We start from the raw sequence: 24,189 nt of genomic DNA on the forward strand, positions 1-24,189 counted from the left end.
TTTCCATCAGTCTGGACTTCGCTTAAATCCATATTTCAGCGGCAAGAGGATAATGTTCTAACTCACTGCACTATAGCTTGACATTCAGTTTGTAAATTGGCAATGAAGAATAGAAAAAGCTGAGACTGGTTTGTTAGGTAACATTGAATGCTTCAATTAAATTGAATCTGAAATCCAGTAGTACATTGAGAGAACAATATAAACCTGTGAAAATTAATTAAGTCATGATTGATTAGGGGCCACAACTTATTAAAATTAAATAGATACATTCCCTGTGGTCTTTTTGCACCTCTGATTAGTTTTAAATGATGGCAAAATGAAAAAGAACTATGGGAAATATTGCTGCTGTTTTCTTATCCCCAGATCAATACCAAGATCAATGCCCAGGAGCATTATGTTGTGTGACAGCCAAGTATTTTTTCAACTCCCATCACATCTGCCCAGTAACTCTTGGCTACAACTCTGAAAGGTTTAGCTTGTCCGCTAGTAATTTTCACTCTTTCCAGCTTCATTCTTAACCTGTGCAGTGCACTGAGGGAGAGCTGCACTGTCAGAGGTGCCGTCCTTCAGATGAGATGTTAAACCAAGATTCCGTCTGACCTCTCAGATGGTTATAAAAGATCCCATGGCGCTATTTGAAGAAGAGCAGAGGGGTTCTCCCAACTGTCATGTCCATTGTTTATATCTCAATCAACATCATTAAAACAGATTATCTGATCATTATTGTAAAGTCCTGACCCTGCAGTACAGACTTACACGAGGCACATGCTGAAGGCAAGGTCACTCTGGACCTGCACCTTTATTTCACAGCTCTGGAATGCCACACTTGCCTGAGACCTGCCTTTAAATACCTGTGTTGGGACAGGTGTGCAGTGTCTCCTGCAAGTGCACCCCTGGTGGTAAAGTATGCTTGTGGTTACAGGTCATATCTAGTTACAGTCATGTACAGCATGGTAAGATACAGTTATATACAGTGGTGTGAGATACATGACATCACCCTCCCCCAAGGTCTTATTGTCTTCATTGATTCAGTCTCTCAAGTGGTCTACGCTCTCGCGTGGAGCGTCTTAGTTGTGGTTCAGTTGTTTGCCTTAGTGCCTGTTTTTCTTTCGATGTGATTGCTGGTATCTCGCCTGAGCTGTCTGTTGAGACTGCCCTTTCCTCAGGTTGTTCCCTCTGTTTGTCCACCAGGTGTGGTGTGAGTTCCACATTGTAGTCTGCCTCTGGTTCTGCAGTGTTGTTGATGAATCTACTTTTTACTTGGTCTACATGCCTCCAGCAGGTTTGTCCATTGTCCATTTGTACAACCAGTAGCCTGTTTCCTTCCTTGCCTGTTAATGTCCCTGCAAGCCATTTGGGACCCCTGCCATTGTTTAGCACAAACACTTTGTCTCCTATCTCATTCCACCTCCCCCTCGAATTTCGGTCATGGTACTCAGTTAGCTTCCGGCGCTTTGCCTCAACAATTTCATGCATGTCTGGGAGGATTAACGAGAGCCTAGTCTTTAAGGTCCGTTTCATCAATAGTTGCACGGGGGGAACCCCAGTCAACAAATGCGGACGAGATCTGTATGCCAGCAGCAGTCGCGACAGGTGGCTCTGCAGCATGGGACCTTGGATTTTTAGCATGTCTTGTTTAATGATTTGCACTGCTCGCTCCACCTGGCCATTGGAGGCCGGCTTGAACGGTGCCGTCTTAACGTGATTTATGCCATGGTCAACTATAAAATCTTGGAATTCTGCGCTGGTGAAGCACGGACCATTATCACTGACCAATATGTCAGGAATTCCATGCGTTGCAAACATGGTTCTAAGGCGCTCCACAGTGGTGAAAGTGGTGCTCGAGTTTAAAATGGTGCATTCGATCCACTTTGAAAATGCATCGACGACTACGAGGAACATTTTGCCCATGAATGGGCCCGCATAGTCGACGTGCACCCGCGACCACGGTTTGGTGGGCCAGGGGCTCAGGGGGGCCTCCCTGGGGGCATTGCTGAGTGGGGCACAAATGGTGCACCGTCGGACGCAGAGATCCAAGTCCGCATCAATGCAAGGCCACCAGACGTGGGATCTGGCTATGGCCTTCATGAGAACGATACCCAGGTGCTCGTGGTGGAGCTCCCGGACAAACGCCTCTCTGCCTCACAAAGGCATGACTACTCGGCTGCCCCACATCAGGCAGTCTGCCTGTAGTGATAGTTCATGCATGCGCCTATGGAAAGGTTTGATCTCCTCGGGGCAGGCATCACGAGCCTCTGCCCAGACACCAGTTAAAACACATCTTTTGACTAAGGATAACGTGGGGTCGCTGGTCATCCAGGCTCTGATTTGGCGATCCGTCATGGGCGAACCTGTGGACTCAAAGGCATTGATTGCCATGACCATCTCACAGTCCTGTTCGTCGGACCCTTCCATGGTCGCCAGGGATAGCCTGCTAAGCGCATAGGCACAGTTGTCTGTGCCTGGTCTGTGCCTTATTGTGTAGTCGTAAGACGCCAGCATGAATGCCCACCATTGAATGCGCGCCCAGGCATTGGCGTTTATTGCCTTGCTCTCAGATAGCAGGGACGTGAGAGGTTTGTGGTTCGTTTCTAACGCGAACTTGGCCCCGAAAAGGTATTGGTGCATCTTTTTGACACAGTACACGCATGCGAGTGCCTCGTTCTCCACCATACCGTACCCGCACTTCGCCCGCGAAAGTGACCTGGAGGCATAAGCAATGGGTTGTAATTTACCCACACCATTGACATGCTGTAAAACGCACCCGACCCCAAACGCTGACGCATCACGTGTAAGAACTAGCTTTTTACCTGGGTCAAAAAAAGTCAAAACACTGTTGGAATATAGAAGGTTGCGTACCTTATTGAAGGCGCGTTCTTGGGCGTCCTCCCAAGACCAATCGCACCCCTTTCTGAGAGGCTCCAGCAGCGTGCTCAAGTTCTGCATAAAGTTCCCAAAGTAATTGAGTAGCCCGAGAAAGGCACGCAGTTCCGAAACATTCCGGGGCCTGGATGCCAGATGAATTGCTTCGGTTTTGGATTCTGTTGGGCGGATTCCATCAGCGGCAATCCTTCTGCCCAAAAATTCAACCTCGGGCGCGAGAAACAGACACTTGAATTTTTTAACTCTTAGACCTACCCGATCCAATCGCTTTAGTACGTCCTCCAGATTGCGGAGATCGGAGTCGGTGTCCCTGCCCGTGATGAGTATGTCGTCTTGAAACACAACTGTCCCCAGGAAGGACTTGAGCAGACTCTCCATGTTGCGCTGGAATATAGCAGCTGCCAACCTGATGCCGAATGGGCATCGATTGTACATGAAAAAGCCTCGATGTGTGTTGATGGTGGTGAGTAGCTTAGACTGTTCAGTCAGTTCTTGCGTCATATATGCAGATGTGAGATCTAGTTTCGAGAAAAGTTTTCCTCCAGCCAATGTGGGCAGCGGGTATTGGTCCTGTCGGGAGACTCTGTTTATAGTAGATCTGTAATTCCCACAGATTCGTACAGATCCATCAGGCTTCATAACGGGGACGATGGGACTTGCCCAGTCGCTAAATTCCACGGGTGAGATAATGCCTTCCCGCAGAAGCCGGTCCAGTTCATGCTCAATCTTTTCCCTCATCACTTAAGGCACAGCTCTAGCCTTGTGATGGACCGGTCTGGCATCATGTGTGATGTAGATTTTAACTTTAGCCCCTTTGAAGGTGCCCACACCTGGCTGAAAGAGATGTTCAAATCGACTTAGAACTGTTGAGCAGGAGGTCCGTTCCTCTGACGACATGGCGTGAACATCATCCCATTTCCAATTTAGTTTTGCCAGCCAGCTTCTCCCCAACAGTGCTGGGAGATCTCCGGGGACAATCCACAGGGGAAGTCGTTTCACCGTCCCTTTGTGTGTGACTGAGAGCATGGCGCTGCCAAGGACTGGGACGATTTCTTTGGTATAGGTCCTTGTGAGTTTTGGTCTGTTGCTTTTGTGCGGCCACATCTGTTCAAATTGTAGGACGCTCATGAGAGATTGACTCGCTCCCGTGTCCAGTTCCATGTTGACGGGTATCCCGTTGAGTAGGACCCTCAGCATTATTGGAGGCGTCTTGTTGTAAGAACAGTGGACATTGATCGTGTTGACCCGCTGTACCTCGGTGTCCCGGGCACTGTCCCCAACGTCTTCTGGTCCACTCTCCGACCCTTCCGATTCGTATACCAGCCGAGCTGCTGTTTTTCTGCACATGTGAGCCAGATGTCCTGTATAGTTGCAGTTTCTGCAAACGGCATGCTGAAATCGGCACCCCCTTGATGAGTGCCTTCCCCCACATCTCCAGCACAGACCGCTTCCATTGTTTCCGAAGGATGAGCTGCGTCTGGCTGATCTCTCTTGAGCTTCTCTCAGTTTGTAGTTGATTGCTCGCATTGTGGGTTGCTGAGGTGTGAACGGCCGTTCATGTGGCCCTTGATGGCTTCTGGCGCCACTGCCTGCTGTTGAAGGCCTGCTCTCCTGCCTTTGTGTGTGTGTGGGGATAGCGGCTTGTTTCACGCTGTGAACCCTTGTTCCGATGTTTCGTTAGTTGTCGTACCCGCAGTATAGATCAACCTCGTTTCTTCTTCTCCTGCCAAGAATGTCTGTGCGACCAGTGCTGCTGCCTCGAGGGTCAAATTCTTGGTCTCTATGAGCTTTCGGAATATGCCTGCATGGCCTATTCCTTCAATAAAAAAGTCTCTCAGTACTTCATTCCTTAGTTCACTGGAGAACGCACATAAACTAGCCAGCCACCGAAGTTCCGCCACAAAGTCGGGTATGCTCTGGCCCACACAGCGTCTGTAGTTGTAGAACCTGTGTCTGGCCATGTGTAGGCTGCTTGCTGGCTTCAAGTGGTCAACTCTTCAAACGACTTGCTTGCTGGTTTCTCGGGTGTCAGCAGGTCCTTCATTAAGGTGTATGTTTTCGAGCCACAACTGGTCAAGAGATGGGCTCTTCTCTTGTCTGCCTTATCGTCGCCCAACCAGTCTTTGGTTACAAAGCTTTGCTGGAGCCTTTCTATAAAGTACTCCCAATTATCTTCCGCATTATATTTGTCATCTGAGCCGTTGGTAGCCATTCTGTGGATTCTGTGATCCCATCCTCGTCGCCGCTGTAAAGTCCTGACCCTGCAGTACAGACTTACACGAGGCACATGCTGAAGTCAAGGTCACTCAGGACCTGCACCTTTATTTCACAGCTCTGGAATGCCACACTTGCCTGAGACCTGCCTTTATATACCTGTGTTGGACAGGTGTGCAGTGTCTCCTGCAAGTGCACCCCTGGTGGTAAAGTATGCTTGTGGATTGAGGTCATATCTAGTTACAGTCATGTATAGCATGGTAAGATACAGATATATACAGTGGTGTGAGATACATGACAATTATCTTATTGCTGTTTGCGAGATCTTGCTGTGCGTAAATTGACTGCTGCATTTTCCTGCATTACAACAGTGACCACACCTCCAAAAGTATTTCATTGGCTGTAAACTGCTTTGGGAAGTCTTGAGGTTATGAAAGGTGCTATATAAATACAAGTTATTTCTTTTCTTTTTTCTTCCTCATTTGTCCTTTGCCAAATTACAGCCTTTAACCATTCTCTTAGTCCATAGTCACAAGTGGCTTCTTATGCTGAGAGGTTCTTGCAACAGTTTATTTCTTCCTCTCGGTTTATTCCTATTATCTGCCCTCTACTTCCCTCCACTGCTCCTGTGAGACTTAAAAAAGGTAAAATGGAGGGAGGTTTATACAACATAATCCAGACTATTTTCTTTGTTAGTTTCTGGCTGGGGTTTTCTATTAATTTGTTAGGCTGAAAATCCAATGTAGCCAATCGGGGGAGGGTGAAGGAAGGAGTACCAGACGAAGATATGAAAGATAGATAGAATATATATCTATCTATAATTATACAAACGTCTAGTATATTTTCATACTTCCGAAACTATCACACTTCCATTTTTATCACATTTTTCTGTCACACTCCTCCATACATGCCCTTATTTTTATATGCTATTTTGATTTTATATTATTACTTGTAGTTAAACAACAAAACTTGCAACAATTTGTGAAACAGAAATATAATTCATTGGAACATATGCAGTACAGGCTGAGGAGCTGGGAGATGCAAAACTGGGGTGTTACAGTGCCAGTACAGGTGGGATGGCATAATTACAGAGTAACAAGTTTACCGAGGCAGTTTCAGTTGCAAATACTGACATTGAAATTTATAATGGAAGTTTGCACAGATATGAGATTTTTAGATATTGTGAGATTGAGCTTCAGTAAATGTTCAAAAAGTACATATGATTAAAGGTTAGAAATTGCTGGTTCAGTGTTTTGGAAAGCTGTACATATAAACCTTAATACTGATTGAATGTTATGGCGATGTACCCTTCAGTTATTCAGAGAAAAACGAACAAATTAGGAAGGAAAATAATGAATTGTTTTTATTTATAAATGCTAGCTAATCTTCCATAGGATTGCACAGGGTTAGTCTGATGTCTGGAGCATGATTATCATGTTTAATGTGGCCCCATCTTGAATCAGTTGAAATGATGCTCTCGGGATTACAATGCTGTAGGAATAGCTTAAAAACTACTTACTCTCTAATGTACCTCTTGCTGAATTTGTCAACAGGAGCTTGAAAAGCCTGGCTCAGTTAAAGAATCCTTTTTTGCACCTGGTTGTCTTGGTCACTCTGGGTATTATTTTCCACAGCAGCATGTTGGAAACTAGAAACTCGTACAATGCTTTTCTCCCACACATATTTTCTTCCTCTTTTCTTCTCCGTCTCCGAATTTGTCTACTGTCTAATGAGTTCAGTTTTATGTGTTTCTCATATTATCAATGTTATTTATCTGACTGCATATTCAGCTGGGTCAGAAATCAAAGTGCTGCTGCAAATTAAATTGAACAATGTGATTGAATTTGAATTGGTTGCTTTCCTGATCAAATGTCAATATAATCAGTATTTCAGCTAATCAGAAAAGTTTGATCTTTTTTTCTTGTTGCAGGCAAATTTAATGTGCCACCCTAAACATTTAGTGTGCGATATATTATACACAAGACTTTTAATGAATATAGATTTGTGCGTCAGTCATACGGAACCATCTCCATTGAACGGGGATTTTTTCTCAATAGTACCACATTTTATATTGGGATGTAGGCTAAAAATGTAACCGTAATTATCAACAACATTTTACATCTGACATTCTTAAATGTAGTACCTAATACAGAACACCATTGTTTACTGTGGACAACTATATCTATTGCATTTGTTAATGTTGTTTGACCTTAGCCCTACCTTATGAAAATGTTGACAAATGTTTCAAAAGAGAATGAAGTACAGTAGGCCATCTTTAGAATTTCTGAGCAATCATCAAAGTTGCGATGGTAAATGTTCAGTTGAGGACCATTCATTGCAGTCTTGAAGGGAAAGATCAGGTCTACAGCCTTTCTTCCACCACTGATTATTTGTGCTCTGGTGCCAGGTTAGAAACATCATTCATTAAAACATTCAGTGAGTTCCTACCCCTACCTGTCTACCCGTTACCCAAACCCCCAAATAATTGATCAGAATTGAGTCACATCAACCACCTCATTGATTGACAGTTGTCTCAATTAAATATTTGACACCAAGGAGATAGGATAGGATGGGCAGAGCAATCAGATCATACAAAACAGATGGACAAACATCAGATAGACATTTTAAAATAATAGGTGTGAATATTTGTAATTGTTTACAATTGTGCTGTCAGAGAAACATAAAGATTGTTCCCAATAAAGGAATTCTTTTGAGCTTGAAAGCACTGACTGTTGTATTCTAATATTAAACCCTCTGTCTATATTAACTGATTTATTTTTTGTTACAGACTATAGTCAGAGGAAACAGAGCATGGAAAGACACTTCCTTAAATGGCCTTTTGGAAGAGTTCAATGATATTTCTGTAACTCGCTCAAACTCTCTACGTAGGGAGAGTCCTCCTGCTCCACCACAGACAAATTCCAACCATAGCCTGTGCAGTCCTGAAGAAAATGGCTTCAGCCATTATTATCTCAGACATTCATATGATATTGAATCTTCAAAAGATTTTACAGCAGGGAAATGCAAAGAACTGAGCAATCATGCAGAAGACTGGGACAGATATCACAAATATAATAAAGCAGCTCAACAAAATGGCCAGGATTCTAACAGAGTTCGGTCTGTAGAAACGTATTACTTAGAAGATAATGTGCAAAAGACAGATTTTGGTAGATTGCCACCAGACTACTATGCATATATGGTGTCAAAAATTAGGCCAACAGACCACATTGTGACAAGCAGGGACTCCCCAAGAGCTCAGAGGTCACCGCCAGTTCACAGGAGACACCCACAAAGTACACCTTCTAGAACTGCTACTCAAAGAGAAATTCCTAGAGAAAAATTGGAATACAGAGAAAACGACTGGGGTCCAGAACCCCAAAGGGAAGACTTGGACAAACGACCAAAGTCATCCTATGTCATACAGACAAGCCCTCAGCCGACTATGAGACAGAGATCAAAATCAGGATCTGGACTGCAGGAACCAAGCATGCCATATGCTGCCAGTGCATTTAAGTCTACACATCCCACTGGACATGCATATAGCTCATACACATATCCCAGGCTGTCAGAGTCGACGGCTGTATCATGCATTCCTAAGGTAAATGCCACTTTCATATTCAAGCCTTCAACACTTGTATTCACATCTGCATTCCACCACTGTGTGGCACTGTGTGGTTTGATTTCTTTGGATTTCCATCCTCCCTAGCTGCAATTTCACCCTCCTTTTTTTTTTGGCTGCTTCAAATGTAATTGTGCTCTTTTATTTAAAAACATGCTTTCTTTTAAAGGTTCAGTACATTTCTTAGTCTTAATGGATTTAAAGAATGTACAAGAAAAACATATAGTCGTGAACTTTATAAGACTTGATAAGTAGGAAGTTATTATATATTGCAAATATAAGTGAAGAGGTAGAAGTTAAAAGTATCCTTCTGAATCTGAAAAATTCCCCTCCTGCTGACTGTTTTGAAGATAATTAATTTTTGTCATGAAGATCATTATTAGCAATATATGGTTAGTATATTGTATATTCCTCTAATTCTTCAGTTTCTGCAAATCACACATCCATTTTATATGCTTCTATTTCTGATTTTGCATAGTCATCATCAATGCTGCTCTAATCTGCTTACCAGGGAATGCACGAGTGGCTCAGGTCGACTCAGCCACCAATTTTTCCTCCGTCCTTCAGAAGTGCATTCCTAAATAGCGCTGGATGAGATTGAGAACTAATCGTGTGGGGAATTATGGGACAGAAGCCCCATCTTGCCACTCCATAGTGTCACATGTCAGACCACTTGTAACACTGTGTAACTTTTTTCATTAAAGTATTTTAACTGGTGTTTCCATAATTTTATTTTGTTGAGAATAAAGATCACTCAGTTGTTTTCAGCTGCATTTTGTTACCCTAAATCATTTTGTACTGCAGCTGAGAGGATGGGTAGGCAACGTACACCTAGGCCTCCAGCAGTTCTGCTCTGAAATTTGAACCTCACCGTGACGACACACATTGGCAACACCCCTCCCCGCCTGTAAGATATTTTTGTTGCCCATTTCTCCCTTTTTCTGCAAGTATGCATTTATATAGCGCCTTTAACATAGTAAAATGTCCTAAGGCACTTCACAAGAGCGTTATCAAGCAAAATTTGACATCAAACCACATGAGATATTAGGACAGATGACCAAAACCTTGCTCAAAGAGGTAGCTTTTGTGAGGCATCTTAAAGGAGGAAAGAGAGAAAGAGGGGGCGAAATTGTCCCTTTTTGAGAAGCCTGTTAGCGCCCCCGGGGGTGCTAACTGGGCACAAGACACTTTTCACCGGGTGGTGGGGGCTTGGAGTGTGAGGGGGCGCTACCGGCTCCCAAGAAATTGCCCGTGAGTTTGTGGAGGCGTTATCACGGCAGCGACACTCCTTCCGTGCCGTCGCGCAACCGGCGTTGTCATCAGCACCGCGCAGCGACCCCTTTCTACTCCGCGGGGGAAATTGCCCTGTGAGGTTGGCGCGAGCCGCCATCTTAGTTTTTTTGCCAGCTAGCCTACCTGTTTTTTTTTTTTTCCGTGGTCCGGGCCGCCATCGTTCAGCCCAGCACTCCATTTTGGGTGCTGGGCTGCGGGCCCATTACCATGCTGCTCTGGTGGTCCAGCAGAGAAACATGGAAACATAGAAAATAGGTGCAGGAGTAGGCCATTTGGCCCTAAGAGCCTGCACCACCATTCAATATGATCATGGCTGATCATTCTCTCAGTACCCCTTTCCTGCTTTCTCTCCATACCCCTTGATCCCCTTAGCCGTAAGAGCCATATCTAACTCCATCTCGAATATATCTAATGAACTGGCATCAACAAATCTCTGCGGTAGGGAATTCCACAGATTAACAACTCTGAGTGAAGAAGTTTCTCCTCATCTCAGTCCTAAATGGCCTACCCCTTATCCTAAGGCTGTGTCCCCTGGTTCTGGACTTCGCCAACATCGGGAACAATCTACCCGCATCTAACCTGTCCCGTCCCGTCAGAATCTTGTATGTTTCTATGAGATCCCCTCTCATCCTTCTAGACTCCAATGTATAAAGGACCAGTTGATCCAGTCTCTCCTCATATGTCAGTCCTGCCATCCCTGGAATCAGTCTGGTGAACTTTCGCTGCACTCCATCAGTAGCAAGAACATCCTTCCTCAGATTAGAAGACCAAAACTGAACACAATATTCCAGGTGAGGCCTCACCAAGGCCCTGTACAACTGCAGTAGGACCTCCCTGCTCCTACACTCAAATCCCCTCGCTATGAAGGCCAACATACTATTTGCTTTCTTTACCGCCTGCTGTACCTGTATGCCAACTTTCAATGACTGATGAACCATGACACCCAACTCTCGTTGCACATCCCCTTTTCCTAATCTGCCACCATTCAGATAATCTGTCTTCGGGTTTTTGCCCCCAAAGTGGATAACCTCACATTTATCCACATTATACTGCATCTGCCATGCATTTGCCCACTCACCTAACCTGTCCAAGTCACCCTGCAGCCTCTTAGCGTCCCCCTCACAGCTCACACCGCCACCCAGTTTAGTGTCATCTGCAAACTTGGAGATATTATACTCAATTCCTTCATCCAAATCATTGATGTATATTGTAAAGAGCTGGGGTCCCAGCACTGAGCCCTGTGGCACCCCACTAGTCACTGCCTGCCATTCTGAAAAGGACCCGTTTATCCCGACTCTCTGCTTCCTGTCTGCCAACCAGCTCTCTATCCACGTCAGTATATTACCCCCAATACCATGTGCTTCAATTGTGCACACCAATCTCTTGTGTGGGACCTTGTCAAAAGCCTTTTGAAATCTAAATACACCACCTCTACTGGTTCTCCCTTGTCCACTCTACTAGTTACTTCCTCAAAAAATTCCAGAAGATTTCTCAAGCATGATTTTCCCCTTCATAAATCCATGCTGACTTGGATCGATCCTATCATTGCTTTCCAAATGCTCTGCTATTTCATCCTTAATAATTGATTCCAACATTTTCCCCGCCACTGATGTCAGGCTAATCGATCTATAATTACCCACTTTCTCTCTCCCTCCCTTTTTAAAAAGTGGTGTTATATTAGCTATCCTCTAGTCCATAGGAACTGATCCAGAGTCGATAGACTGTTGGAAAATGATCACCAATGCATCCACTATTTCTAGGGCCACTTCCTTAAGTACTCTGGGATGCAGACCATCAGGCCCCGGGGATTTATCGGCCTTCAATTCCATCAATTTCCCCAATATAATTTCCTGCCTAATATGGATATTCTTCAGTTCCTCCTTCTCACTAGACCCTCGGTCCCCTAGTACTTCTGGAAGGTTATTTGTGTCTTCCTTCGTGAAGATAGAACCAAAGTATTTGTTCAATTGGTCTGCCATTTCTTTGTTCCCCATTATAAATTCACCTGAATCCGACTGCAAGGGACCTATGTTTGTCTTCATTAATCTTTTTCTCTTCACATATCTATAGAAGCTTTTGCAGTCAGTTTTTATGTTCCCAGCAAGCTTCTTCTCGTACTCTTATTTTCCCCCTCTTAATTAAACCCTTTGTCCTCCTCTGCTGAATTCTAAATTTCTCCCAGTCCTCAGGTTTGCTGCTTTTTCTGGTCAATTTATATGCCTCTTCCTTGGATTTAACACTATTCTTAATTTTCCTTGTTAGCCACAGTTGAGCCACCTTCCCCGTTTTATTTTTACTCCAGACAGGGATGTACAATTGCTGAAGTTCATCCATGTCATCTTTAAATGTTTGCCATTGCCTATCCACCGTCAACCCTTTAAGTATAATTTGCCAGTCTATTCTTGCCAATTCATGCCTCAAACCATCGAAGTTACCTTTCCTTAAGTTCAGGACCCGAGTTTCTGAATTAACTGTGTCACTCTCCATCCTAATAAAGAATTCTACCATGTTATGGTCACTCTTCCCCAAGGGGTCTCGCACAATAAGATTGCTAATTAGTCCTTTCTCAATACACATCATCCAGTCTAAGATGGCCAGCTCCCTGGTTGGTTCATCGACATATTGGTTGAGAAAACGATCCCTAATACACCGCAGGAAATCCTCCTCCACCACATTGCTACCAGTTTGGTTAGCCCAATCAATATGCAGATTAAAGTCACCCATGATAACTGCTGTACCTTTATTGCATGCATCCCTAATTTCTTGTTTGATGCTGTCCCCAACCTTACTACTACTGTTTGGTGGTCTGTACACAACTCCCACTAGCGTTTTCTGCCCTTTGGTATTCCGTAGCTCCACCCATACCGATTCCATATCATCCAAGCTAATGTCCTTCTTTACTATTGCATTAATTTCCTCTTTAATCAGCAATGCCACCCCACCTTCTTATCCTTTCTGTCTATCCTTCCTAAATGTTGAGTTCCCAGCCTTGGTCACCCTGGAGCCATGTCTCCGTGATGCCAATTACATCATACCCGTTAATTGCTATCTGCACAGTTAATTCGTCCATCTTATTCCGAATACTCCTCGCATTGAGGCACAGAGCCTATAGGCTTATCTTTTTAACACACTTTGCCCCTTTAGAATTTTGCTGTAATGTAGCCCTTTTTGCTTTTTGCCTTAGGTTTCTCTGCCCTCCACTTTTACTTTTCTTCTTTCTATCACTTGCTTCTGCCCCCATTCTACTTCCCTCTGTCTCCCTGCATAGGTTCCCTTATAGGTTCCCCCTGCCATATTAGTTTAACTCCTCCCCAACAGCACTAGCAAACACTCCCCCTAGGGCATTGGTTCTGGTCCTGCCCAGGTGAGTCATTTCCCCCCCCCCCCCCCCCAACAGTACCCAAAGTAGTGTATCTGTTTTGCAGGGGGATGACCGCAGGGGACCCCTGCACTACATTCCTTGCACAGCTCTTCCTGTTGGTCACCCATTGTCTATCTGACTGTGTACCCTTTACCTGCGGTAAGACCGACTCACTAAACGTGCTATTCACGTCATTCTCAGCATCGTGCATGCTCCAGAGTGAATCCACTCGCAGCTCCAGTGCCACAATGCGGTCCGTCAGGAGCTGCAGCCGGGTACACTTCCCACACACGTAGTCATCAGGGACACCGGAAGCATCCCTGACTTCCCACATAGTACAGGAGGAGCATAACACGTGTCTGAGCTTTCCTGCCATGACTTAACCCCTAGATAAACTTAATTTGGCAACAACAATGCTAAAGGTTACTGATAAAGAAAAGAAAAAGAAAAACTACTTACCATTCACTTACCCCCTTGGCTGTGACGTCACCTTTCAATTTCTTTCTACTTTTTTGCCTTCTCTCCCTGCTGCAGCTGCACCAGCTGGCCTCTTGTAGGCCTCCCGATCGACGCTGCACCTCCTCCTTGCTCCCCCGCTCCCTGACTGCGACTGATGGGCCTCTTGTAGGCCTCCAAACTCGACGCTGCTCCTCCTCCTCGCTCTCCCGCTCCCCGACTGCGACTGATGGGCCTCTTGTAGGCCTCCCGACTCGACGCTGCTCCTCCTCGCTCTCCGAGGCTTTTAAGCGAAGGGGCAGGGTGTTGAAGCGCGTCAGCGCTACGCTAAGCATCCACATAGCGCTGCCCAATCATCCCATTAGCGCCGCTAGAACCGCCCTAATGGAAGTGGAGCACGCGAGATTGCGCTCCATTTCTTTTGAGGGGCAGTAAGCCCAATTCAGCAGCCAGAGCAGCACTTCTGTGCTGGGTGCAGGAAGTTCCGCCTCGAAAGGGTTACCGCCCCCAATTGGAGCACAGGGCAATTTTGCCTCCAGAGTGTTTGAGGGAGGGAATTCCAGACTTTATAGCCTAGGCAATTGAAGGCTCGGCTGCCAATGCTCAAGTGACGAAAATCAGACATGCGCAAGAGGCCAGAATTGGAGGAGCACGGAGATCTCGGACGATTGTAGGGCTGGAGGAGATTACAGAGATAGAATGGGGCGATGCTATGGAAGGATTTGAAAATAAGAATGATCCTTTTAAAATCGAGGCATTGCCGGACCAGGAGCCAATGTCGGTCAGCGAGCACGGGAGTGATAGCTGAATGGGACTTAGTGCAAGTTAGAATATGGGCAGCAGAGTTTTGGATGAACTTAAGTTTATGGAATGTGCAAGGTGGAAGGAAAGCCATGAGAGCATTGGAATCTTTGAGTCTAGAGGTAACAAAGGCATGGATGAGGGTTTCAGCAGCAGATGAACTGAGGCACGACAGAGACGGGTAATGTTAGGGAGATGGAAGCAGAAGGTCTTTGTGATGGAGAGGATATGAGGTCAGAAGCTCAGCTCAGGGTCAAGAACACCAAGGTTGCGAGAGGTCTGGTTTAGCCTCAGATAGTAGCCAGGGAAAGGGATGGAGTCGGTGGCTAAGGCTTTGGTTGGCCCAATATTTATTTGGAGGAGATTTCTGCTCATCGAGTACTGGATGTTGGACAAGCAAATCAGAGGCAGTGGAGGGGTCGAGAGAGATTGTGGTAAGATAGAGACTACGTAGTGCTTTAGTGTAGGATAGATATTATTCAGTTTTACTCACAGATACAAACTCATGAGAGCCACATAAACATACTTAGAAAACACTTCTGTGCTCATTATCCATTACGCATGATTACATTCAGCAAGCATTTTGTTGTTGTCTGATTTGACAGAACTCTGTGCTATACTAGAATAAGAACTATACCATGTGTAACTGGAAAAAAAACACTAACTAAATAGTTTTTAACCAGTTTAGCTGTTAAAGGAACAGTATTCTTTACAAGGACCCTAATTATGTTTTCAAGGATATTGTGATTCCTACTAATTGTATGCACAGCCTTATTTTAAAACTCTGCTACATGCTATCTTTCTTCAAACTAAAATATGAGTTTCAATCGTATCACACCACCTCCATATTTGGAAGAGATGCGGCTGAAACGCCTCCCCAGTGAAAATTAAAGTTAATGGGCTGTCCTCACGTGGAGAATATTAGAAGCTCTCACTGGCCATTTATTGTTACTCTTAAATCTGATTTTTTTTTTTCTAAAATGACCATCTGTATGGATTGCCGCAGCATAGAGCAAGATACTTTTTCATTAACTCAGCAGAGAAGTGGAGTGGTTATAATGTTTGGAAATAACAGCTTGTATTTTCCTCTGGTCACAAATGTGATCAAACTGTCAGCTCGATTATAAACACAATTTTATGCTTGCCCACATTTTGTTCTGAATTTTAAGGCTGCTGGTCGTATCAGTAGAATAAAGGAATGATTGGGTCTAATAATATTGTAAATTAATCCAAAGCTCATAGTGGTGTACTCCGATCCGATTAGCTTTCTCCTGTACGCAGTACAGCTTTCCTTTGTATTTTTTTGATTATTCTTCTGTATAGAAGGCAATTTTAATCTTCTTATTGATTGGACAAATCAAATTGGCCAAGGGAGCCTTGAGGAACGGTTCATAGAGTGTATCCGGGATGGTTTCTTTGAACAGTACATTGCGGAACCAACCAGGGAGCAGGCTATCTTGGATCTGGTACTATGTAATGAGACCTGCGAGGGAACATCAGCGGCAGGTCAGGGCCATAAAAGGAGCGGTGTGCAGCGGCCATGAGCAGAGTGGAGGCATGCCACTACGAGGTACAGGGCGAGCTGATGCAGGAGGGCGACGGCTGTGAAGAGTGACGTCATCAAGATCCAGGTCGGTGATTGGAGCGTGGGCAGATACAGTAGGAGCAGCGAGGTCAGGGCGAAGGAGCTGCGAGAGACTGGAGGGAGGCGATCGAGGTCCAGGGGAGGCGCAAGTTCTGGACCAGGGGCCCAGGGACAGCACAGACCAGTCCATACTGTGATATGTGTGCTTACTAGGTCCTTGCAGCAGAGCTGGACTCCAGTTGTATTGGTCCAGTGGCAAAGATTACCCAAGACCTAGCTCTGTCAAGCCCATGTGGTGGCTGGTGTGCAATGGCCACCTCACGTTTTTTTTTTTAAATGCATGCACAGGCATCGTCCACCCTTCAGGATGTAGTTCGGATCCTTCTTGAAACACCTGTGAACTCGTCCTTTTTTTTGGCGTGGGTCATTTCGAGGGACCGCCTATGATGAAGAATGAGATAATAAGTGATTTCGTAGTAAAGGATCCTCTAAGAAAGAATGATCATAGCATGGTTGAATTTCAAATTCAGTTGGAGGGTGAGAAAGTTGGGTCTCAAACCAGTGTTCTGATCTTAAATAAAGGCGATTACAAAGGTATGAAGGCAGAATTGGCTGAAGTGTACTGGGAAAATAGATTAAAGCGTAAGACTGTTGATAAACAGTGGGAGACATTTAAGGAGATATTTCATAACTCTCAATAAAAATATATTCCAATGAGAAGGAAAGACTAAGAGAAGGGAGTAAAGGATGGTATCGAATTCAAAACAATGGCATACAAAGTTGCCAAGATTAGTGGGAGGCCAGGGGATTGGGAAATTTTTTTAAACCAGCAAAGGACGACTTAAAAAAATGAGAGGGAAGATAGATTGAGAGTAAACTAGCAAGAAATATAAAAACAGAGAGTAAGAGCTTCTACAGGTATATAAAAAGGAAGAGACTAGCTAAAGTAAATGTTGGTCCCTTAGAGGATGAGACTGGGGAATTAATAATGGGCAACGGAAATGGCAGAGACGTTGAACAAATATTTTCTATCAGTTTTCACGGTAGAAGACAATAAAAACATCCCAATAGTAGATAATCAAGGGGCTATAGGAAGGTAGGAACTTAAAACAATCACTATCACTAAAGAAAATGTACTCGGTAAAATAATGGGACTAAAGGTGGACAAGTCCCCTGGACCTGCATCCTACGGTCTTAAAAGAAATGGCTGCAGAGATAGTGGATGCATTGGTTGTAATCTACCTAAATTCCCTGGACTCTGGACAGGTCCCAGCAGATTGGAAAAACGTAAATGTAATGCCCTTATTAAAAAAAAAGGAGGCTGACAAAAAGCAGGAAGCTATAGACCAGTTGCCTAACATCTGTCGTTGGGAAAATGCTGGAGTCCATTATTAAGGAAGCAGTAGCAGGATATTTAGAAAAGCATAATACAGTCAAGCAGAGTCAGCATGGTTTTATGGAAGGGAAATCATATTTGACAAATTTGCTGGAGTTCTTTGAGGATGTAATGAGCAGGGTGAATAAGGGGGAACCAGTGGCTGTGGTATATTTAGATTTCCAGAAGGCATTCGATAAGGTGCCACACAAAAGGTTACTGCACAAGATAAGAGCTCACAGGGTTGGGGGTAATATATTAGCATGGCTAGAGGATTGGCTAACTAACAGAAAACAGAGAGTCGGGATAAATGGGTCATTTTCCATTTGGCAAATGGTAACCAATAGGGTGCCACAGGGATCGGTGCTGGGGCCTCAACTATTTACAATCTATATTAATCATTTGGATGAAGGGACCAAGTGTAATTTAGCCAAGTTTGCTGCTGATACAAAGATGGGTGGGAAAGCAATTTGTGAGGAGGATACAAAAAATCTGCAAAGGGATATAGACAGGCTAAGTGAGTGGCCAAACATTTGACAGATGGAGTATAATATGGGAAAGTGTGAGGTTATCCACTTTGGCAGGAAAAATAAAAAAGCAAATTATTATTTAAATAGAGAAAAATTATAAAATGCTGAGGGACCTGGGGATCCTTGTGCATGAAACACAAAAAGTAAGTATGCAGGTACAAGTGATCAGGAAGGCAAATGGAATGTTAGCCTTTATTGCAAGGGGGATGGAGTATAAAAGGGAAGTCCTGCTACAATTGTACAGGGTATTGGTGAGGCCACATCTGGAGTACTGCATACAGTTTTGGTGTCCTTATTTAAGGAAAGATATACTTGCAATGGAGGCAGTTCAGAGAAGGTTCACTAGGTTGATTCCTAAGTTGAAGGGGTTGACTTATGAAAAAAGATTGGGCAGGTTGGGCCTATACTCATTGGAGTTTAGAAGAATGAGAGGTGATCTTATTGAAACATATAAGATACTGAGGGAGCTCGACAAGGTAGATGCAGAGAGGATGTTTCCCCTCGTGGGGGAACCTAGAACTAGAGGGCATAGTTTCAGAATAAGGAGTCGTCCGTTTAGAACTGAGATGAGGAGGAATTTCTTTTCTGAGGGTCGTAAATCTGTGGAATTCTCTGCTCCAGAGAGCTGTGGAGGCTGGGTCATTCAATATATTTAAGGTGGAGATAGACAGATTTTTGAGCGATAAAGGAATGAAGTGTTATAGGGAGCGGGCAGGGAAGTGGAGCTGAGCCCAAGATCAGATCAGCCATGATCTTATTAAATGGCGGAGCAGGCTCGAGGCTTCAAATGGCCTACTCCTGCTCCTATTTCTTATATTCTTATAGATACACTCTATTTTCCTTTTTTTATTCTCCCCTGCTCTCCTGAAGACATAACTTTATGGGGCAAAGGATCCTCGGATATCAGTCTCCTTACATTACTCAACACTGTATCCAAATGGCCATCCATCATTTATGAGACTAGACAGTGAGTGGATATGACTGTGGCAGGTGCAATAGCTGAGCTCGATTCACTCTTCATCTTACATACTCATATGCCCACTTTCTAGCAGTGTCATTGTATTAGGAATTAGGAAACGGGGACCTTTTGTTGTTTTTTCTCTCTTACTCCCAACTTGAGTAGGAGATAGGCCACAGCCAATTGTACCAATCCTGTCACCATCCCAGCTGAGATCACCTAACTCAGAACAGACTAGGAATCCAACCTGGGACCTTCCTGGTCCATATGGTTGAGCTACAAAATTTCAAATAACAGTATATGTTAAGTGTCCTAAAAAAACATAATTGATCTATCACTTAATTTGAATTTAGGCACAGATCATGATGCTACTTGGGATCAGATAAATAAACCAGAACTCCCCAAAAAGCTGGCCACTCAGCAGATTCTATGTTTCCTTTCTTGTATCCAACTAAATGTTATTTTTCAATACTGTAACCTTAAACTCCATTGACATTAAAGTGAAGATTATTTTGAGATTAGACTGCACTTGTAGCATAGTAAGTAATTATTCCTCTAGTTGCTCAAATTAACTTGTGCATGGGATCAGTTATCTAATACAGTCATTATTTTCTCAACCTTTTCATTTCGTTTTTATACATGCTGATTTTACTCTGTGAAGTGTTTTAGGGAGAGGATGTACTAAAGGGTGCTGAAATGGGGTTTTAGTTCATTTACAATGTTCAGTGCATAAAAAACTTCTCCCTGTAGGGAAATTAAAAGTAATTCTAATTGCCTAATGACTTTCAAACATTTTGTAGAAATACATTTACTTTGTGTTTGTCTCTAATTCATTTAAAAAATGAAATGTTGATTATGAATGAAAATGTGTAACTATGCATTAAGGTCACCCAGCATACTATTTTAAATGTAATATTAATGCTTTACTCCAAAGTGTTACATTCAGTAGCATTCTAACTCACTCATTTCTAGTTGCTGGTGAAACACTGATGCTATAAAACTGATTTAATTACTTTTGAGTTTTCAGACAATGCTTGACGTGTATTTTCTTAATTTATAGAATGTGGTGATTAGTTAGTTTCTTAATTTTGAAAGGGACTGAATTGTACTTCACTGCTGCTGTGCAAAGTACTTCCCTTTTATCCCTGGAACATGGGTTCAAATCTAACTCTTGATTTATGGGCTGAAACTTTCCTATTTCTGCCAGTTGAGACTGCGCAAACATCCCCGTAAATTGACACAAATTGACACTAAATTAGCGTTCTCATTGAAGTCATCGAGGTAACTGATATGGGAAAATTAGATATATTTTCTGCGGTTAGGCTTGAATGTTTTTGGAGAAGATTTTTAAAAGCTGTACTTTTACTTGTGATGGTGCATTGTCTGATCTAGTTTGATGCTGACACTGGATTCCAAAAACAGAAAAGTACATTGTTCACTGGCAAGGATATTAATTACCTTGATTACAAAAAATTTGAGTTGTTGAGCATTTTTCTCTCTCGAAATTTTTAATAAGTGTTTTTTCCCTTTCCTCCCCCATCCCTGTTTGGAGGTTATATAACAAGTTCTGTTAGGAAGCTTAGGCCGTATTAAGCAGGAGCAGGCATGTAACCATTTTTGCAGATACATGTTCATTTGAAAGACCTTCAGATGCTACTATATAATGCGCGTCCTGACTCAGTTATAACTAGCTCATGTGGTTCTTGCCCCTGTGAGCTCATTTTTGGGCATAATCAAATTTTTAGGACCTCATGTCTATTTGCAAAGGAATGCACAGCAGTGGGGAAGCTGAATTATTAATCAAGTAATCAATTAACCATTTGTGGTGTCCCTGCACCTTACTACAAATTCACACGAGGCATGTACTGCAGACACAGTCACTACGTGACCTTAACCTTTATTCCCAGGACCGAGGAGTGCTGACCCTGGGTGGGACCTCCCCCTTTATACCTGTAAACCCAGGTGAGGAGTGTCTCCCACAAGTTCACCCCCTGTGGTCAGAGTGTACATTTCTAGGGTATAAGTACAGTGTGCAGGAGTTGCATGAAGGTTACAGTTACATAAAGATTACCGTTGCATGATGGTTACATACATGACACCATTAGTTAAACATGAAATCGAGACTAGACTGAATCAATTCAATAAAACATTAATATTCTGCTGTGGTTGCTCCTAACTGCTTTTTAATTACACTACTTTAGAACTCTATGAACTACAGAGAAGAAAAGTAACAGTCATTTTCATGAAAAATTATTGGGCTGAATATTAATGGGGAAGATGAGTTGGGAACATGGGGGTCCGAAGCCAATCTCAGGCTTTTATATATTTTTGATGTGCGTGCTATCCGACCGCAGGCTAAATGTTGGAATATCAATCTTGCCCAGCTGGAAATGTTTGCGGCACATTCCTTTGCAGCCAAAACATAGATTGAAGCCTGGTAAAAGTTACCTGAGCCTTCCTGGATGGAACCGCCAATTTCTGAGCTCACAGCCGCCCATGTTAATTCATTGCACCACAGAGACATAACCATTTCCGTACTAAACCACCAATTCAGTGAGCTGGTATAGCGACCATTATGGACTGCTCATGTATTGTGAATACTTTTTGTTTGATGCAGTTAAGTGGTGCAATGGAAACTGCATTTTGTACATTCTAAATATCAATGCTGTGTCATGTCAGCCCACAGCTCTATTTCCATTCCCAGTTCTCTTTTAAATTTCAATGACTTGTGTGTACTTTGATCACTTGAAACTACTGCACAGGTACAAAAGATCGAGGGTTGGGATTAGCATGGGGTGGGGGTGGGAGCAGTTCTGAAGGGATCGTGGGCCAGGAGCAACACAGGTGGAGGGGGTGGGGGGCCGAAGAAGCAGGGGTAGGGTGCCAGCAATGATCAACGGCTGGAGGAGTATGGGGAAGGGGCCGGAGGAGCATGAAGGGGGAGTGGGAAGCTTCATGGGGGGGGATCGGAGACCTGAGGGGGGATCGGAGACTTGGGAGGGGATTGGAAGCCTGGGGATGTGGGGTTCCAATTGCGAAGGATGGGTTAGGAAGGGACACTGGATCCAGGAGGTAAGTGTAAAGGCATTTACCTCCTGGATTCCGCAATCCTCGCCTTGCATTAGATGGCGGGTCTAACGAGGCGTGCAAAACTCGACCAGCCCCCTGGCAACGGTTTGGCTGCCCTCCCACCCCATCACTTCCCGCCTCCGTTAATAACATAAGATAAGAAATCGGAGCAGGAATAGGCCATACGGCCCCTCGAGCCTGCTCCACCATTCAATAAGATCATGGCTGATCATTGTCCTCAACTCCATTTTTGCGCCCGATTTCCAGAATCCCTTGACTCCCCTAGAGTTCAAAAATCTATCTCGGTCTTGAATATACTCGACTCGGCATCCACAGCCCTCTGGGGCAGAGAATTCCAAAGATTCAAAAACCTCTGAATGAAAAAATTCCTCCTCATCTCAGTCTTAAATGACCTACCCCTTATTCTGATACTATGCCCCCTAGTTCTAGATCCAGGGGAAGCAACCTCTCAGCATCTACCCTGTTACAACTGGAAGGCAGGTTCAGGTCGGGATTCAGATTTTTAACACTTTGGGGTAGCAATTGCCCTCCGCTGGAAAAGGGGCGCACCTAAAACATTTTTAAAGTGTTCTGGCCACCGAAATGGATGCGGCGGCCTATCCGGAAAAATTCAGCTCCTCGGGGGGGGTTTCCATTGGAGCAGAAGTGGATCATCATGGGGGCGGAAATGGGAGCGGAGCTTAGTGGCCATCACTAGTGGGGCGGAAGTGGGGGCAGGACAGAGTGTCCGCAGCTGGCAGTCATCAGCACCGTGCTGATGACATCATCGCGCTGGCGCGTCACAACGTCTCCCCTTCATGTAAAGGGGAAAGCCACTGCTAACTCTGCATTCATTTTAGTTAGGTTCACTCGGCCACCAGGGAGGGCTTCGGCCAGGGCAGCAGCCTGGCACCCCCGAGGGGGTGCTAGGCTGCCTGTTGGCGGCCCGGCTGAACTCAGGGGTATAATTGTCAGGCTGACCTGGCAGTCGGCCGACAAAAAAAATAACATGGTGGCTGCGGTAGTGTACCCTCTCCTTTAAGCCATTTCACACAGAGCTGTCGGGGGCACTGGCCGGTGGCGGGGCCGCTCCCACGGAGCACTTTCGTGAGGGAGTCACCGCGAGACGGTAAGGGGTCGGCGCGTGCACACCGTAGTGGGAAAATGGGTAGAGTGATCCTGAAGAAGGGCAATTTTTAAAATGGCAGCCCCTCCACGGAGAGTCGTCGGCCATTCCGCGCCACCCCATGGCTGCCGCTTTCCGGTGGCCAGAGGCCTTATCGAAAGGAGCAATTTCGGCCACTTTAACTTCCCACACAGCCCCAACCCACCTGTTAAAATTCTCCAAATTGTGTCTATAATATAAAACTACCAAAAATGTTACTCAGATAAAATAAAAAATTTAATTGCAAATATCCTTATGCTGCTTACATGCCTATTGTAGGTTCTGAATTAAGAAATTTTAAGTTCCATACCTTGTCAAATTTTTAGTCCACCACACTCTGGGGTGGAAATTCGGTACCGCCCATTTTGAGGCGTTAATGGCAGCGAGACAGTAAATTTTGAGCCAGGAAATGGTTTACGTCTGCAACCGCAAAATTCATCAGCTGGGCCCTGAGTGTGGAGCAGAGTGCTAAAGGAGGCATTCTATACCTGTTTTAGGGCGCTAGGCTGGCTGAGCAACTGAAAATCCCGAGCAAAAGAACCAGATTGGAGTGCCCTAAGAGAGGCTTCGCTGAGAAAAAATAAATCGGCAAAACACCAAAAACATTCTTAATACCTTACTGACGCCACAAAAACAAAAATCGCAAAAATAAAAAACAAACACTTAGCTCAGATAGACGTTCCTTCCCTCACTGCCGCCGGCACAGCTCGGACCGCCCACTTTCCCAGGTGGTCCCACTAGGGCATGCTACGGATTCCCCAGAAAACAAATTTCGAAACGGTGTCGCAACCAGGGGCGTGCACACCAGCTTGCCTCTTCCTAGCGGTAATACTCCACCTCCACGCTAAACTGGCATCGAATGTCCTGGAGGGACGCTGGC

The 24,189-nt window shown here is 44.4% G+C and overlaps 1 protein-coding gene across 3 annotated transcripts in view; it reads left to right on the top strand.

The window, feature by feature from the left end:
* LOC139273233 (serine/threonine-protein kinase PAK 5-like) overlaps positions 1-24,189 on the top strand; it is a 365,900-nt gene that overhangs the window by 260,945 nt on the left and 80,766 nt on the right. For all 3 annotated transcript variants that reach the window (XM_070889858.1, XM_070889859.1, XM_070889860.1), the window contains one exon: positions 7,886-8,695. In XM_070889858.1, coding sequence (XP_070745959.1) covers positions 7,886-8,695 — 810 coding nt within the window. The remainder of the gene's footprint in view (positions 1-7,885; positions 8,696-24,189) is intronic.

The sequence above is a fragment of the Pristiophorus japonicus genome, chromosome 9, assembly GCF_044704955.1.
Source record: "Pristiophorus japonicus isolate sPriJap1 chromosome 9, sPriJap1.hap1, whole genome shotgun sequence".
Lineage (NCBI taxonomy): Eukaryota > Metazoa > Chordata > Chondrichthyes > Pristiophoridae > Pristiophorus > Pristiophorus japonicus.